At 37.3% G+C, this 17844-nt stretch overlaps 1 protein-coding gene across 3 annotated transcripts in view; it reads right to left on the reverse strand.

Annotated features, from left to right (window-relative positions):
• TRMT11 (tRNA methyltransferase 11 homolog) overlaps positions 1–17844 on the reverse strand; it is a 57906-nt gene that overhangs the window by 15482 nt on the left and 24580 nt on the right. For all 3 annotated transcript variants that reach the window (XM_043890157.1, XM_043890159.1, XM_043890158.1), the window contains 5 exons: positions 16995–17075; positions 14202–14366; positions 12273–12345; positions 12003–12134; positions 4797–4917 (listed from right to left, as the gene is read on the reverse strand). In XM_043890157.1, coding sequence (XP_043746092.1) covers positions 4797–4917; positions 12003–12134; positions 12273–12345; positions 14202–14366; positions 16995–17075 — 572 coding nt within the window. The remainder of the gene's footprint in view (positions 1–4796; positions 4918–12002; positions 12135–12272; positions 12346–14201; positions 14367–16994; positions 17076–17844) is intronic.

Below are 17844 nucleotides of genomic sequence, written 5' to 3' on the forward strand. Positions count from 1 at the left end.
ATATAGAAGACGAGGGAACAATTCCAAACTCATTCTATAAGCCCAGCTGTACCCAAAACCAGACAAGGATACCACAACAAAAGAAATTACAGGCTAATATCCTTGATGAATACAGATATACAACTCCTAAACAAACTATTACTGAACCAAACTCAACAATACATTAAAAGAATTATAAACCATGATCAAGTGGGATTGATGCAACAGTTCCAGGGATGCAACAGTTTAATACTCACAGATCAATCAACATGATACATCACATCAACAAAAGGAAGAATAAAAATCATATGATCATCTCAATAGATACAGAAAAAGCACCTGACAAAATTCAACATCCATTTGATTAAAAAAAAAAAAAAAAAACCTGTCAACAAAGCAGGTATATAAGGAATGTACCTCAACATAATAAAGGCCACGTATGATAAGTCTACAGATAACATACTCAAGAGTGAAAAAGCTTAAAGCTTTTCTTCTAAGATCAAGACAAGGATGCCCACTCTTGACAATTTTATTCAATACAGTATTGAAAGTGCTAACCAAAGCAATTAGGCAAGAACAAGAAATGAAAGGCATCCAAAATGGAAAGGAAAAGGTAAAACTGTCACTATTTGCAGATGATGTGATAATATATATATATAGAAAACCCTAAAGACTCCACTAAAAACTGTTAGAAATAATAAACTGTGAAGTTTCAGATGCAGTAAAGCTGCAGAATACAAAAATCAATATACAGAAATAAGTTGTATTTCTATAAACTAACAAATTATCAGAAACAGAAATTAAGAAAACAATCCCATTTATAATTACATCAAAAAGAAGAAAACACCTAGGAATAAATTTAACCAAGGAGGTAAAAGATCTGAAAACTATGACACTGATGAAAGAAACTAAAGACAACACAAATAAATATAAAGGTATTTCATACTCAGGGACTGTAAAATTTAATATTGTTATAATGTCCATACTACAGGTTCGGTGCAATCCCTACAAAAATTCCAATGGTATTTTTCAAAGAAATGGAACAATTCTAAAATTTGTATGGAATTGCCAAAAAACAAAAACAAAAACCCAAACAGCTGAAAGACACATAGATAATGCATACCTGAAAAGATGCGCAACGTGACTAATCAGGGAAATGCAAACCAAAGCCACAATCAGTTAACACCTCACACCTGTTAGAACAGCCATTCTCCAAAGGAAATAACAAGTGTTGGTGAGGATACAAACGGAAGGGAACCTGTGTGCTTTGTTGGAAGGAAGGTAAATCTGTGCAGCCACAATGGAAAACAGTATGCTGTTGCTGCTGCTAAGTCGCTTCAGTCGTGTCCGACTCTGTGCGACCCCACAGACGGCAGCCCACCAGGCTCCTCCGTCCCTGGGATTCTCCAGGCAAGAATATTGGAGAAGGTTGCCAGTTCCTTCTCCAACGCATGCATGCATGCAAAGTCGCTTCAGTCGTGTCTGACTCTGTGCAACCCCACGGACAGCAGCCCACTAGGCTCCTCTGTCCACTGGATTCTCTAGGCAAGAGTTCTGGAGTGGGTTGCCATTTCCTTCTCCAATGGAAAACAGTATGAAGATCCTGCAAATTAAAAACAGAACCACCATGTGAACCAGCAATTCCACTTCTGGGAATTACTCTTAAGAAAATGAAAACACTAATCTGAAATGCTATACACAACTCCACATTCAAGGCAGTATTATTTACATAGCCAACATATAGAAGTAACCTATCACTGATGGATGAATAGATAAAGATGTAATAAATACATGCAAAGATGGGGTCAATAAAGCACAGAAATGGCACAGACCTAACAGAAACAGAAGATACTAAGAAGAGGTGGCAAGAATTCACAGAACTATACAAAAAAAGATCTTCATGAAACAGATAATCACATTGGTGTGATCACTAACCTAGAGCCAGACATCCTGGAATGTGAAGTCAAATGGGCCTTGGGAAGAATCACTACGAACAAAGCTAGTGGAGGTGATGGAATTCCAGTTGAGCTATTTCAAATCCTAAAAGATGACTGTGAAAGTGCTGCACTCAATATGTCAGCAAATTTGGAAAACTCAGCAGTGACCATACGACTGGAAAAGGTCAGTTTTCATTTCAATCCCAAAGAAAGGCAATGCCAAAGAATGCTCAAACTACCACACAATTGCACTCATCTCACACGCTAGTAAAGTAATGCTTAAAATTCTCCAAGTCAGGCTTCAGCAATATGTGAACTGTGAACTTCCAGATGTTCAAGCTGGATTTAGAAAAGGCAGAGGAACCAGAGATCAAATTTGCCAACATCCGCTGGATCATCAAAAAAGCAAGAGGGTTCCAGAAAAACATCTACTTCTGCATAATTGACTAAGCCAAAGCCTTTGACTGTGTGGACCACAACAAACTCTGGAAAATTCTGAAAGAGATGGGAATACCAGACCACCTGACCTGCCTCTTGAGAAACCTGTATGCAGGTCAGGAAGCAACAGTTAGAACTGGACATGGAACAGACTGCTTCCAAATCGGGAAAGGAGTTAAGTCAAGGCTGTATATTGTCACCCTTATTTAACTTGTATGCAGAGTACATCATGAGAAACACTGGGCTGGATGAAGCACAAACTGGAATCAAGACTGCTGGGAGCAATACCAATAACCTCAGAAATGCAGATGACACCATCCTTATGACAGAAAGCAAAGAAGAACTGAAGAACTTGATGAAAGTGAAAGAGGACAGCGAAAAAGTTGGCTTAAAGCTCAACATTCTGAAAACTAAGATCATGGCATCTGGTGCCATCACTTCATGGCAAATTGATGGGGAAACAGTGGAAACAGTGACAGACTTTATTTCTGGGGGCTCTAGAGTCACTGCAGATGGTGACTGCAGCCGTGAAATAAAAAGACGCTTGTTCCTTGGAAGAAAAGTTATGACCAACCTAGACAGCATATTAAAAAGCAGAGACATTACTTTGCCAACAAAGGTCCGTCTAGTCAAAGCTATGGTTTTTCCAGTGGTCATGTATGGATGTGAGAGTTGGACTATAAGGAAAGTTGAGCGCCGAAGAACTGATGCTTTTGAACTGTGGTGTTAGAGAAGACTCTTGAGAGTCCCTTGGACGTCAAGGAGATCCAACCAGTCCATCCTAAAGGAAATCAATCCTGAATATTCATTGGAAGGACTGATGCTGAAGCTGACACTCCAATCCTTTGGCCACCTGATGCGAAGAGCTGACTCGTTTGAAAAGACCCTGATTCTGGGAAAGATTGAAGGCGGGAGGAGAAGGGGACAACAGAGGATGAGATAGTTGGATGGCATACTGACTCAGTGGACATGAGTTTGAGTAAACTGTGGGAGTTGGTGATGGACAGGGAGGCCTGGCATGCTGCAGTCCATGGGGTCACAAGGAGTTGGACACGATTGAGCAAGTGAACTGAACTGATACACATATATATATGTGTGTATATACACACATCTTAGCTTTCAGAAATGCCCTGCTACTAAAGCCCAATTATTGAGAAAAATGTCATACTGAAGATTCTGAACCTTACTCTGTAATAAAAATGAGTCACTAAAATTCTTGCATAAAGAAGTGACCTAACCAACGCAGTGTTTTAGGAAGATTTATTTAACATATAGGGCTTCACAGGTGGCACTAGTGGTAAAGAAGCTGCCTATCAATGCAGGAGATTTAAGAGACGCAGGTTCAATACCTAGGTTGGGAAGACTCCCCTGGAGGAAGGCATGGCAACCAACTCCAGTATTCTTGCCTGGAGAATCTCATGGACAGAAGAGGCCTGGCAGGCTACAGTCCATAGGTTCACAAAAAGTTGGACACAACTGAAGAGTCTTAGCACGCATGCACATTTAACATATAAGAACTAGAGGTGTGAAAAGTAGGAGGAGAGGTAATTTAGGAGCTTATCAGCATAAACCAGGTATATGGTAACAAGGGCCTGTATTAGCGATAGATAGGAAATAGAAATTAAAAGCAAAAAAACAAGAACTATGTAGAATAACAAACATTAGTCTTTATTATTGTGAAAGAATCCATAAGCTGTGAAGCACATGAAAAGAATGAAATGCAGATTTAAGGACGAGTAAGACAAAATCCTCAGGCAGTAACATTCTATTCTTTTCTGCTTGCCCTCCAGATCCAAAGCACTCATGGGGCTTACCCAAGTTCTAGTGAATATGGAAGGGCTTCCATTGTTAATCAAGGATCTGTACAGACCAAGATGAATTCTGCAGATTTAATTAAGCTCTATGAGGAGGCATTATTCATATCAATTCTGATCTTGGTATGAAATAACAGATGTTTTGTTCTTTCTTTTCAACCTGAAATGAATTGTGTGTGGGAGAGAAAGAACAAAAGAAGGGTAACACATGTTGGACCCCAACAGATGGGTCCTTCTCCCTTAAATAAAGTGACATTTTCTCTTCAGTAGAGTCTGCAGTCAAGCAGGTTCTGCTTTTGAAGAAAAAGGGTAACTAGTACATTGCTAATTACACCTTGGTTGTTTAACTAACAGTGCTCTATTCTACAACTAAGTTAGCCCAAGGATAACAAACATAGCCCAAAAAATAAAGGTCAACCATTCTTTCTATTCTTCAGTTTCTATATTCTATTGTACCCCACCAAATGCCACAAACCTGTTCAACTTTTGCCTCCTCCTGAATTCATTAAAAACTTAAAAAAAAATCTAGGACTAACATTAACCAAACTTCATGAGAGGAAATTAGAAAAATCTATGTCTAATTCTTCCGGAATTTATCTGGAAAAAAAAACAAACTTGGATAATTTACCTCAAATTCCTTCACCTTTTCCATTGTTATCAAGCGCCTTGATGTGTGACTGGAAAGCTTCTGCTCACAGTTGCTGATGAGTTCCAAGCAGGGGTGCCAGGGTACCATCTCCTCGGTGTATCTGAAGAAAGAAGAGCTGACTGTTATGAACCCTCACAGGTGTATCCCGCATAGGACCATCAAGGGGGTTGATCCAGCGTGGAATGGGACCTCCTCCCCCTACAGGCTGCACCATTTCATTTCACATATGTTAACTGTCCACATAATCCATAAACCATCTGCATTTTTAAAAAGCAGCAGTTTAATTTTTTACCTGTATAATATGAGAGAATACCGATACGTTTTATTGAAGAATGCCAAGCATTTAAACCACAAAAATACAAGATGACAATCTGACCCTAAAGGATCCCGCAAGAGCACAAGAAGACAAATACAGTACACAACAACTCTCTGACATTCCTGACAGACTGATTCAGCTAGGGATTTTTATAAATTCCCCAAATATAAAGTCCACTACACCATATGTTTTCCCCTTTAAAATGAAATGTCCATGCAAAATTTTAATGACATCTTGAGACCTCTAATAACTTTGTTATGTAAAGATAATTGAGACAAACTACCGCTAGAACATGACAGAGGACATCAATCCTCTGCCATGAAACAGAACCAGTCACGATAGAGAGCGGCTGTGCCGCACATGTACTGTACTTGGCGAATGAAGAGGACACCAAAAAGCACAGCAGTCCAGCTGCAGTTCACAGCCTGACATCTGATAGGCTTTTGGCATCAATCCTGGTAGAAGCAGCAGGTAACAAATGTGGGGGAAACAGTTATGGAGCAGAATTCAGAAGAACAGTAGGAAAGAGGGCTCCCTAGGTATGTGCACCTTTAAGAACACCGGGATTGCCAGTTTTTGTTTTCTTTTTTTAAATCTTCATACATTTCTAGATACACAGTTTCTGCAAACATTTCTTATATGGGAAATCTTAAAGCTCTGATCCCCCTTATCCCCCTCTGATCCCTTAAAGACTGTCTCCCCCACCCCTCTAACTGATTTATCTAGGTCCCCGTGACCTTCAACAAGCTCTCCCTCACTACCTTGACCACTTGCTCAGAACCTTCACCACCCACTTACCAAACGACATTCATAATGCACCTCACTTCATTATCAGTGGAAGGAATTCTCTTGAAGTCATTCTCTGCCTCCTTCCCCAGGGCTTTCCAACAAGTAATGACCATTTTGGATTTCATCTCACCCCACAATCCTCTAATGCTAACTACACAATCAGAAATGTGCTCTTATAACATCAGCTGATGTCAAATTTGGAGACTTCATACAAGGCATTTATGATATGAAAGAATACATTCTATATCACAATTGACAGACTAAAATAATGATAAGAGAAAGAAAATATAGTTCTGACCTTAGGCTTGCAAGCAGCAGGGCTTCTAGATGTCTGAAACTGTCAAATTTAGTAATGTACCCTTTTTTAAAGAAAAGAATCTTATTTTCTGGCAAAGTGACAAGGTATTATTGTTAAAATGCCATTTAAATGTATACAAATATAAATTCCTCATGCTTATATAATCTGTATAATTATAAAACCCAAGATAAATCTATAAATCAAAGGACAAAACCCATACATTTATGACATGAATAAAATATGCTGGGAGGGATTGGGGGCAGGTGGAGAAGGGGGCGACAGAGGATGAGATGGCTGGATGGCATCACCAACTCAATGGACATGAGTTTGAGCAAACTCCGGGAGTTGGTGATGGACAGGAAGGCCTGGCGTGCTGCGATTCATGGGGTCGCAAAGAGTCAGACACGACTGAGCAACTGAACTGAACTGAACTGAACTGAATATTAAACTGGTAAAACTAAGTCACTGGCATTTGGCTTAACAGCAGAAAAACATATTTACATATTCTAGATTATTTTTTTATTTGATCTTTGAGTTTGAGCATGAAAGGACATCATTTAGGTTATCATTATCATTAACAAACTTGTTTTTAACTTACTAGTCTTGAATGAGCCAATAAATTTAATCACGTACTTCCAAAATGTACTAAAAAATTAAAAAACAGCATTTAAAATCATCTACTATATATTTATTAATATACTTCATACCAATGGATTGTCTGCAATCTGTTAAGTAGGAGCTATAAATCTGTACTATGCCCAGATTATGATGATGGAATGGTACCTTATCTTAATTCTGTTTTTACTACTATCCCCCTATGATATAAGCAACTATTTAAAAATCCACATAGTTAATAGTCAGCTAGAATAGGTAAATCCACAGAGACAGATAAATGGTTGGAAAGGAAAACAGCAGGAGAGATTGTTTGTGTGAATGGGGTTTCTTTAGGGGATGATAAAAACATTGTGGCATTAGACAGCAACTATGGTTAAATAACCTTCTGGCTATGCTAAAAATCACTTAAAACCTGTGATTTTTCTGGACTTCCTTGGCAGTCCAGTGGATAAGACTTTGCTTCCCAATGTTAGGGGTGTGGGTTCGATCCCTGGTTGGGGGAGCTATGATTCCACATGCCTCGTGGCCAAAAAAACCAAAATATGAAACAGAAACAATATTATAACAAATTCAATCTTATTTTAAAATAAAATAAAATTGTGATTTTCATGGTACACAAATTAAATTTCAACTTTTTTTAAAAAAGGAAAAAAAAAAACCCTATATTTATACATAGGTTTTCCATCAATCAGTTCTGACAGTCATTTATCTTCCTGTGAATCTTCACGCCTCAGACTATTTCCAAATGTCATTAGAGTTGCACTTCCCATTTGAGACACAGATTTTGTGATTGGAGCACTTACTGAAAACAATTTAAAGAATCATTTTTTTCTGTTTCCCAGATGAAAAATGAAAAATATGTTCTGTTCACTGCTCTGAGCCACCACAAAAATTCATTTCTATCACAATTAAAATTTACCCCCAAATCCTACTCTGGAGTCCTTTATCAGACTTCTTCACTTTGTCATCATTTTTATCACAAGCTTAGCAGTTGGATTTCTATGAAAGGACATCTTTCACAAAGAAACACAGTTCCTAATCGTTTCGTGTGGTTATGTGGAACCTGGACAAGAAGCTACAGTCACTCAACAGCTGAGCAACTCCTATTAACATCAAACACACAAGTTGAATGTATGCCCTGACCAAATGAATGTTACACAGATCTTCAGGGTCATTTGCAAACAGTTGAAATTGTGAATAAACTCACAAATACCAAGAGTCAACAGTAACTTTATGTGATAAGTTTCTACGAGTAATAGGAGTAAACTACTAGAAGAACACAGATGCTAGACTGATGTATTCTGCTGGGAAGGGTTGGGAAAGTGTCAGAGGTCATAACAATTAAGCCTGTCTTAAAAGATTACCAGAATTTTACAGCTGAGGAAAGAAGAAAGAGTATATCAAGCAAAAGGGACAAAATAAAAAAGGTAAAAGGATATAAAGAGTACAGAGTGTCTTGATGCAGGCCCCAAATCCAATATACTAGAGCAGGAAGAATCTGGTCTAGACGAAGCAGAATTTGTTGAGCAGCAGTTTCTTCACCACAATTTAAATTGTCAAACAGTGAAAAAATCCTTTTTCAATCATCAGTTTTGACAATTCTTCACAAATAACTAAGCTGCGATGTTTTTATTATGCCTTACAACTTTCAAAATGTCCCGGGTTTAAAAAACATAAAAATGTTCTGGGTTTAATGAATAATACTTTAACTTGATTATAATGTGCAATTCTTATTTTTAAACTTCAATCATATTAACAGGATTTGGTTGAGTAAATGAATTCAACAGTAGGACTAAAAGCCAACATCACTATACCAAAAATACAAAAGTTTTCCAATTAAGCTGTGCCAAGGCACAGTTTTAAAATGAATTCTTTATTCCCAGTCTAATAAAAAACTATATCTGCAATACAACATAACCAAACTAATTCTAGGTTGTTTAATTCACAAGCAAGAACAATATTTCAAGCTTTCACAGATGACTTTAGTTTTAAGTACATCTAATCGAAACAGTAAAGATTTGGGGTCATGTTTGCTGCAAAGGTGAAAACAGTTCATTCACTAATATAAACTCATGACAAATTAAGTTCATTAATAAGATCACTTCGGGTTAAGACACAATGGAAGGAGGAGGAGAAGGCACAATGGAAGTCTAGTAATGAACATCAGAAGATCTGGAAATAACTCTCTCAGACAAGTTAAGTCAGGGAAGAAAATGCCACAGAAGTCTTCCTATTTGTCTCCTAGCCTGGATGAAATTTGCCCTTTGATAAAACATCTAAAGCTTAAAAAAGAAAAAAGAAGTGATAAAAAACCTGCCTCCTTTTTACTTCTAAAAAAATCCCTTTGGTTTTATGAACTTGGAAATTTCCGCTTGTCAAAAACTAGTAAAAGAGAAGTCCCTGAAGAAATACCCTAGCCATTTTTTAAGATCTTCACAAATAGTCAAATAGTTAAGTGCCTCCAATTTGACTTTTCATAACAACAACATAAAAAGAATTATAAAACATACTCATAACCACATTTAATTTCAATTATAATTAAATAATAAACTACAAAATAGTGGAAAGTCAAAAAATGCCAGAAAATAAGAAACACGAAAACTAATGAGGATATTTCAAAAGGACAGAGCAGCCACCTCAAAGGGACTCCCATAGTTTGAAATCTAGGACGATTTGAGTAACAAAATCATGATAGAATTAAATTATAACCCAATGAATAATACTGGAATCTCTGAATCCATACCAATATAAATCAACAAATTAATGGGAAGGAAGGGGAAATTAATCCTTATAGAATGCCAATTTACAAATGCAGAAGGAATGATGGAATAGCAAACTCATCATTATGGTGGCTGTCAACAATAAAACAAGATATTGGTGCATCCTGGGTTACCATCCCCTGGAACATACTAGTTGAAAAGAAAATGGTAAATCACTTTCTTTATCAGAGTTCTGATATTTCTTTATCAGAAATGATAGTTTCTCCACTTGACGGAACAACATGACCAGATGATTAAGATCTCCAGGAGGGGCCGCTTCTATGTGACCCATAATGCAATGCACTACACGGTATCATCTCTGTGGTATTCCTCCCAAGAGCATTACCAGAGTCTGGTCACGGAAGGAACATTGGATGGACCTGGTTAAGGGTCAACCTTCAGAATATAAGCCATGTACTGTACAACTCTTAAGGACACAGAAGATAAGGAAAAGACTGAGGAAGTATTCCAGACTGGAGGAGAATGACATGATGGATCAACGCAGTACATTTTCCTGGAGAGGCTATAATCAGTAAAATCTGAAGGGGTCCAAGATCGGACAGAAGCACTATCAGTGCTGTTTCCAGACTTTGGGGCTTGATGGTGATTTGACAAGAATGCTCTTGCTACTGAGAAATGCAATGAAATATGTAGGGGTGATGGGAAATCATATCTGCAACTTCTCAAACAGTTCCGAAAAAGATTAATGACTGTGGGCATTAATGTAACATGTGAGAAAAACAAAGGTAGAGGAGGTTATGTGAACAGTTGGAAAATGTAGATGAGGGGAGGAATTAGAGCTTTTTGTACTGTATTTGAAACTTTTCTATAAATTTTAAGTTTACTTCAAAATAAATTATTAAAAACTTCAGTCCTGAAACTTGAATTAAAACAAAAAGACAAGGAAGCTTGCTGCTGGAATTTAGCTTGTCTAAGGCAGAAGACCCTGATGCTGGGAGGGATTGGGGGCAGGAGAAGGGGACGACAGAGGATGAGATGGCTGGATGGCATCACCGACTCAATGGACATGAATTTGAGTAAACTCCGGGAGTTGGTGATAGACAGGGAGGCCTGGCGTGCTGCGATTCATGGGGTGGCACAGAGTTGGACACGACTGAGTGACTGAACTGAACTGAAGGCAAAACCACTTTTGCATAGAAATAAGCAAACATGCTCTTTTCTGAAAATATTAATAAAACCTCATCTATCATTTCACATACCAGGTACCCGAGATCTTGGCAGGATGCTGAATTAAGTGAACACAGCACAAGGAATGAAATCAATGAACTAGTCAGCTTTTAACTTTAAACAAGTCATTTCACTCCTGAGAATTAACTTCTCACATTTCTAAAATTAAGAAACGATTAATTTCTTAACAGAACATAAGCTCAGTGTTAAGGGGTTCAGATACAAATGTGCACAGTCTTATTGCCAATAAACAAAATGCAAGACTAAAGTTAGCGCATGTAGCTCCCAATGTGACATTTATAAAAAAACAAGAAAGCATAGCTTCCAACTGCTGAAAGACCATCCACCATTACAAAAACACAAACAAGATAAAACTGTTCTAAAATTCTCTTTGTATAATTATATATAGGAAATATAAACATTAAAGTAATTTTTAAGAAAGATTTCTATAGCAGATTGAATAGCCAAATCTTGAGCTTGATACTGCTTTTCAACTCTAAAGATTCTATTTTGTTCAACACATCTTGTCTTTCATTGTTGGTGTACATAGCTCTGTTTGAAATTAATAATTACTGAATAATAAAACCCAAACCACTAATGTTGAACATAATCAGGGCTTTAAATATATGCAAAGCTCTTATTTTGGTCTTAGTTTTTTAAGATGATCACAAGAGCCAACATATATTAAAGCTAACAGGCAGTAAATAGATTAATTACTCAGCTAAGTTGTTAAAAATTACCTAGGTTTGTGGCCTGGCAAAAGAGCTAATGAACAGCTGACACATAGGCCCTGAACTAAGAGTGATAAACAACAAGGGCAAACTTTTGCACTTACAGGTCAGACAGTAAATATTTTAGCCTGATGGACCACGTGTGCTTCTGACACACATTCTTTTTCATTGCCTTTTTCCCCTCTAACAGCCCTTGAAAAAGGTAAAAACCAGTCTTAACTGCCTTACAAAAACAGGCTAAAGATCATATCATGCTCACAGGCTGTAATTTGCCAACCCCTGATGTAAAATAAAAAGTTCAAAGCAATTCAATCAATAAGAGGAAGGGGCCTGTCTTATACAACGTGTTGGTAAATAAAGGCTATTGTACCCATTAAACACAAAGATATTCACTCTGAATATGATTAGAGACAGGGGAAAAAAGCATGTTAGATACACAAACACCAAAATAAAAACGAAATTAAAAGTAAAATTATTATTATTACATACTCTGGTGTGTATACTGGTAACCAATAGACCAGTCTTCCACCTAATACGAGGGTCTCTGCTGAGAAGTTTAACAGGTCAAAAAACATATCACTCAGATGATAACTCAAGGAAACAGGAACGTGGCTTTCTGGACTAGACAAAACAAAATTTCAGAATCAGTGAAAAACTTAAAAACCAGTGAAAAACTAACACTATTAAACTCAGTTAATTAAAAAGAAGCAATACGCTTCTTCCCAAGGTGGTAATATATCATATTTAATATTCACTTACCATTTTTCTATTCCCTTTGGTATTTCCTTCTGGGAACCTGTTCTTCTTGTAGATTCTCTAATACCATACGGAGCTAGAGAGAAAGCGCAGGGAACACGGACAGTCAAAGGTCACCCCATCACCACTGCCAAGCAGGTGGACACCACGTGCCTCCAGATGTGACATCCAGGAAGAACACAGCCCCTGTGCACCATTCCAGCGGAGAAGGCAACGAGAGGGACACTCGCTGACACTGGCAGGCAGGCAGGCAGGCGGCTGTGTTCTTCAAAATGTCAGCGTCACGCACGACAGAGGAAGGCTGTGGAAATGCTACAGATTAAAGGAGGCCCTAAAGATATGACTACTAAAAGCAATGCCTGACATTAGACTGGATACTGTACTTCAGGGGAAAACATGCTATAAAGGAGTATTACTGGGTCAACTGACAAAACGGGATGAGAAACTACAGGTTAAAGCACTGCACTGACTCAATGAAATTGATAACTACTCTGGCTATCTAGGGCTCCCCAGGCTCAGTCGCAAAGAATCCGCCTGCCAATGCAGGAGCACAGGTTCGATCTGTGGGTTGAGACGGTCCCCTAGAGGAGGAAATGGTGACCTGCGCCAGTTATTCTCGCTAGGATAATCCCATGGACAGAGAAGCATGGCAGCCTGCAGTCCATGGGATTGCAAAGAGTTGGACAGGACTGAGCATGCATGCTCTCTGGCTATCTGAGAGCCTACCCTATTCTTAGGAAATACACACTGGAGTGTAGGAAGGTAAAGGGCCAGGATGGACACAACTTACTCTCAACTGATCAGGAACAAAACTACATATTTTTATAAATACATATAGAGTGACAGCAAGTAATACCGTAGGTTATAAATAAAAAGCCACCCAATTTCCATGAGTATATTCATAGTGACTTTACAACGTGTCCAATTCTTTGAGAACTCATGGACTGTATGTAGTCCATGGAATTTTCCAGGTCAGAATACTGGAGGGGATAGATTGTCCCTTCTCCAGGGGATCTTCCCAACCCAGGGATCAAACCCAGGTCTCCTGCATTGTGGGCAGATTCTTTACCAGCTGAGCCACAAGGGAAGCCCAAGAATACTGGAGTGGGTAGCCTATCCCTTCTCCAGTGGATCTTCCCAACCCCAGAAATCAAACCAGGGTATCCTGCATTGCAGGCGGATTCTTTACCAACTGAGCTATCATTGTAATGCCTTGGTAATTTTCCTTTTGGTAGATCTGAAACCACCTAAGTTACCAAAGAACTGAAGAGGTCTGAGATGGAAGGGGTGAGATACAGCTTGCCACTATGTACGGATTTACAGTCAGAGACTATAGAAAGGGCAGATCTATTCTTAGACGGGATGCCTGAAAAGCCCAAGAACTCAGAAGGCAAGAGAAACAAGTTCCTATGCACATTCCTGAAGCTCAGTGGGTTCACAATCCCAGTGGTTCACACAACTCCAGATTTCTCATAACTCGAGGAAGAAGATGCCAGTTACAATGGGCGTAACAACAACAACAAACACAAAAAGTCAGACACAGAAAATCTGAGATACCTGAAACTTTCTTCTCCAAAATCTGATCCCATAATTGCAAATGATATTTTGGCTCTAGTTGGTATAGTAACAACCAACTACAGTTAAACATAAAACAAATATAAAAACAAATTTATGTCTTGAAAATAAGCTGAAGAGAAAAAAGGGGTGACAAGTTAATATACATAGTTTAGAAAAACAAAACCATGTAGTTAAATTGGTGTCCTGCCCTACATTTATCATTTTTTTCCTTCTCATGATGTGAAGAAGTCAGGAGTGGGGGGAATGCTAGTACAAGTTGGCTCTTTTCTGTTGTACTTACACACTTTGTACATTAAATGTAAAAGACCTTAGGAACCCAATGCTACTCTTACTTTGGTATAAAAACATACTTACGATCAGTGATGATTGCATCAAAATATGTGCCCTTCCTCCACGAAGGTTTAGATGCATCTGAAACCAGGACATCAAGGTAATACTTCTCTAAACCATACTGACGAAGATTTGCCCTAATGTTTTCATCAGGTCCTCTCCATTTCTGGTTTTTCCTACTAGCCTTTCCTAAAGGGAAAGAAAAAGGAAAACAGAACTAACAAACAACATTCTTAACTCTTGTCACTTAGCTAAAAGCAATGCTTAGCTCATCCAAACCTACATTAACTCAAATAGAACCTGCTTTTGTTTAAAATTTTAACTTTATTTATAAAAATGAACAATTATTTTTATTTTAACTTATTATAAAAAATATTCTGAACAGTAAATTGTAGTGTTGTCTAATTATCCTTTCATGTAAAACGGTCTTAAAACACTCACTCAATAATTAATGCATTCAAAGCACACTAATAAAGATACAGGGCTGGTTTGGCAGAAACCAACACAATACTGTAACGCAACTATCCTTCAATTAAAAATAAATAAATGAAAAAAATAGATATAGGGCTGAATAGAACATGGTCCTTTTCCTCTAGCAATGAAGAAATACTGATGAACCAGGTAAATGGAGCAGAAATGAAGAGAGCTAACTTCGGAAATGCAGTAGCAGTGACCATGGAGAGAGGAAGTAAAAGGGAGACACGAGATATGAAAGGTTAAAGTGGGGGCTCAAGGGAAGTTCAAAAGTTTTAGTTCGGAGACATGAGGAGATGATGATATCATCAATTAAGATCTGAGAAAGCAAGAAGAAAAACAAGCCTAGGAAAAAAGATGAAATTCATTTGAGATACATCAATCTCGATATACCTGAGGTCCTATAGAAGATTCAGAAAGAGATATTCAGCAGGGAGTTAGAGGCCAGAATATATATACACTGGGAGGTATCAGTAAATAAACTTAAGCTAAATGTATAAGAATGAATGATATTTTTTATTAATGTAAGTGGCAGTTATATGTTTGTTCTATAATTTCTCTATTTTTATAAGCTCCTCTGTATTACGATCTACTTCACAATAAAAACGAAACCTAAAAATTAAAAGAAGATGAATGACATGACTCTGCACAGTATGTAACGCGATAGAAGGGGCCAACAAAGATGCCTAGAGAAAAGCAACATGTAAATAGACACTGAAGAAAACAGCAGGGCCTTCAGGAAACTGAGAAAGAAACAGACAAAGAAATCAAAGTACCATCCAGTGAAGTCACTGAAGGAAACCAAGGGAGGCATTGTGAAGGTCAACACTGCCAAATACTGCAGACCTGAGTTTTCAGTAAGCATGGAAGCTGGAGAAGAACAGGCAGAAGACAGTTAGGAGATGAAAAAGAGGAAATAACAAGTAAATACTAGTCTTTTTAAGAAGCACTTTGGCAAAAAGAAGAGGAAAACAAAGTAGTAGCTAGGAGGAGGGCCTCTATAGGGCTGACAGAAAAAGTTTTGCATTTTTAAAATAGAAGAAATTTGGAAGTATTTGAGAGTATAGTAAGAGATGAGAAGCACAGGAAACAGGGCAAATCTAACAGCACCTTGGATAAGCTCTGAGGAAATTCTACCTCAATCAGAATTCTACCCAAGCAGACTGAGAGGTTATCACATAACTTTTAAACATAACTCATTAGAGTTATAAAGAGAAAATTTAAAATGAAGCACATAGGACAATATCCTTAAAGCAAACATACTGTTTGTACTAAAAGCAAACAGGAATAATTCTTGGCATTCTGTCTATGCTAAAATACTACAAACAGAGACTATCTTTTTCTAGTTAGCCCATTTAGGTGAACTTTATAAAATGTTATTCATTCTCATTATAGTACTAAATTCCTTACAGTCAAGGTAGGAAAAAAGGCAGTTCATCAAATACAATATATTAAATTATCTCAAGAAAAGGAAGTCTAATAAATTCTCACCTATAGAGCAATTTACACTGGGTGAGAAAAATAAAAAGCATGTTTTACAGGCTGATTCTAGCTACAACGATGAAACAATAACATAAATACAATTTCAAAATCAAAGAAACTTTACATTTTTGTTAGGTATCAAGAAATATTTTTAGATTGATTCAATTTCATGCAATCACACTTCATTAGCGTAGCTTCCAGATTTTAAAAGTGTTTTCCAAAACTGCCTCAAAAGCAAGCCAATGTTTATTTCACACTGCTCTCAGTCTAATGCAGAATCTTTAAAGTTACTGTCACCTTAACTGCTTTGAAGATGTTTTGGTCAATTATGAAATCAAAAACATATACGGTACTCAAGGACTAGAATACTTCATCAAGTATACACGTAACAAATGACTGCTAAACCAAAGAATGGTGATAATTTTTAAATAGAAACTATGTTTTACTAAGGTGAATACACTAATTACAAAAGGCTTAGTTAGTCCCTCTCCTACTTTTTTCCCAGCCCTGAAGTTTTACAACCTTATTGATTGCCTACTTTTTAAAAATCTAAGACCAAAAATAGCTCTGAAAGAAGGGCTTTTTGTTATTCATCTTTAGTTCCCCTGGGAGGTCATTTTGCTCACTGGATAACTTCATGAAAAGCAGATACCCAATGAAACGTCTTACTGTTATAAAAGTAACTAAAACTATATTATATCGCAACTCTATATTTTCTATATTTTAACATTAAAAACAGATGTATAACGCCATACATAATTATTTAAGTATTTTAAAGGCACATTTGGTACAAGAGCAAAGACTCATTTGCTCATTTGTTATAGAGGAAAGACTATAACACTGTCTAGAACCACTACTCACCCAAGCCATGAACAGTATTGTAGTCTATATCTGTCCCATATACGTATGCACCAAAATGAGCAGAAGCTATCAGAAGGCCACCTGAAAAAAATCACACAATTGTGATCTGTTAACCAGAAAGTCCCAGACTCTTATTTCTTCCTCTATTTAATCTGATCCAGATTCTTACAAACTAGCTGTAGGCAGAGTACCCTGGAATGACCTTGGTTCTGGCCATATTTAACAGGCTTCAGGATGAAAAAAACTCCTAACCTGGGCTCATCACCCTGGTTAGAAAGCAAGAAATTAATATATGTCCTGGCATTACTACTTGAAAATTCCCAGCATTACTTTGGGAAAATTATTCATTTTTTTGGTGAAAATAAGGTGTTTAGACAGTTTCCTTTTATTTTTGAGAAGTCTATGTAAAAGCATCTTGCTCCCTTCTTACAAATAAACATATAAGGCTGCTACACAAAGAGCTGGCAATAAGTAAGTTCTGACAATTGAGCTTAATTCTCACTGAAGTCAGAGTTTCAGATAAAACTTAGAGGGCATAATTAATATATAAGAGATTCATTGTTACAAAAATTAAAATATGAGGACAAGTAACAGTTACTCCTATAATCAGTGAGGTAATTATCTCATTTTAAACTGTAAATACAAATTTCTGAATAACTATTATCAGACATAAACAAAAATAGTTAATACAACAGATCTTTTTACCTAGTGCTATAAACAAAGAAAAAACAAATGTCCTAATCCAATCTGAGGGGACTAAGTAACTTGGTAGGTACGACCAGTTTATATGGAAAAAAATCCTAATAGAAATTAAAAATTAATGAAACCCTTAATGAAAAACGAAAGGTAA

This window comes from Cervus elaphus, chromosome 28, assembly GCF_910594005.1.
Source record: "Cervus elaphus chromosome 28, mCerEla1.1, whole genome shotgun sequence".
Taxonomy (NCBI): Eukaryota; Metazoa; Chordata; class Mammalia; order Artiodactyla; family Cervidae; genus Cervus; species Cervus elaphus.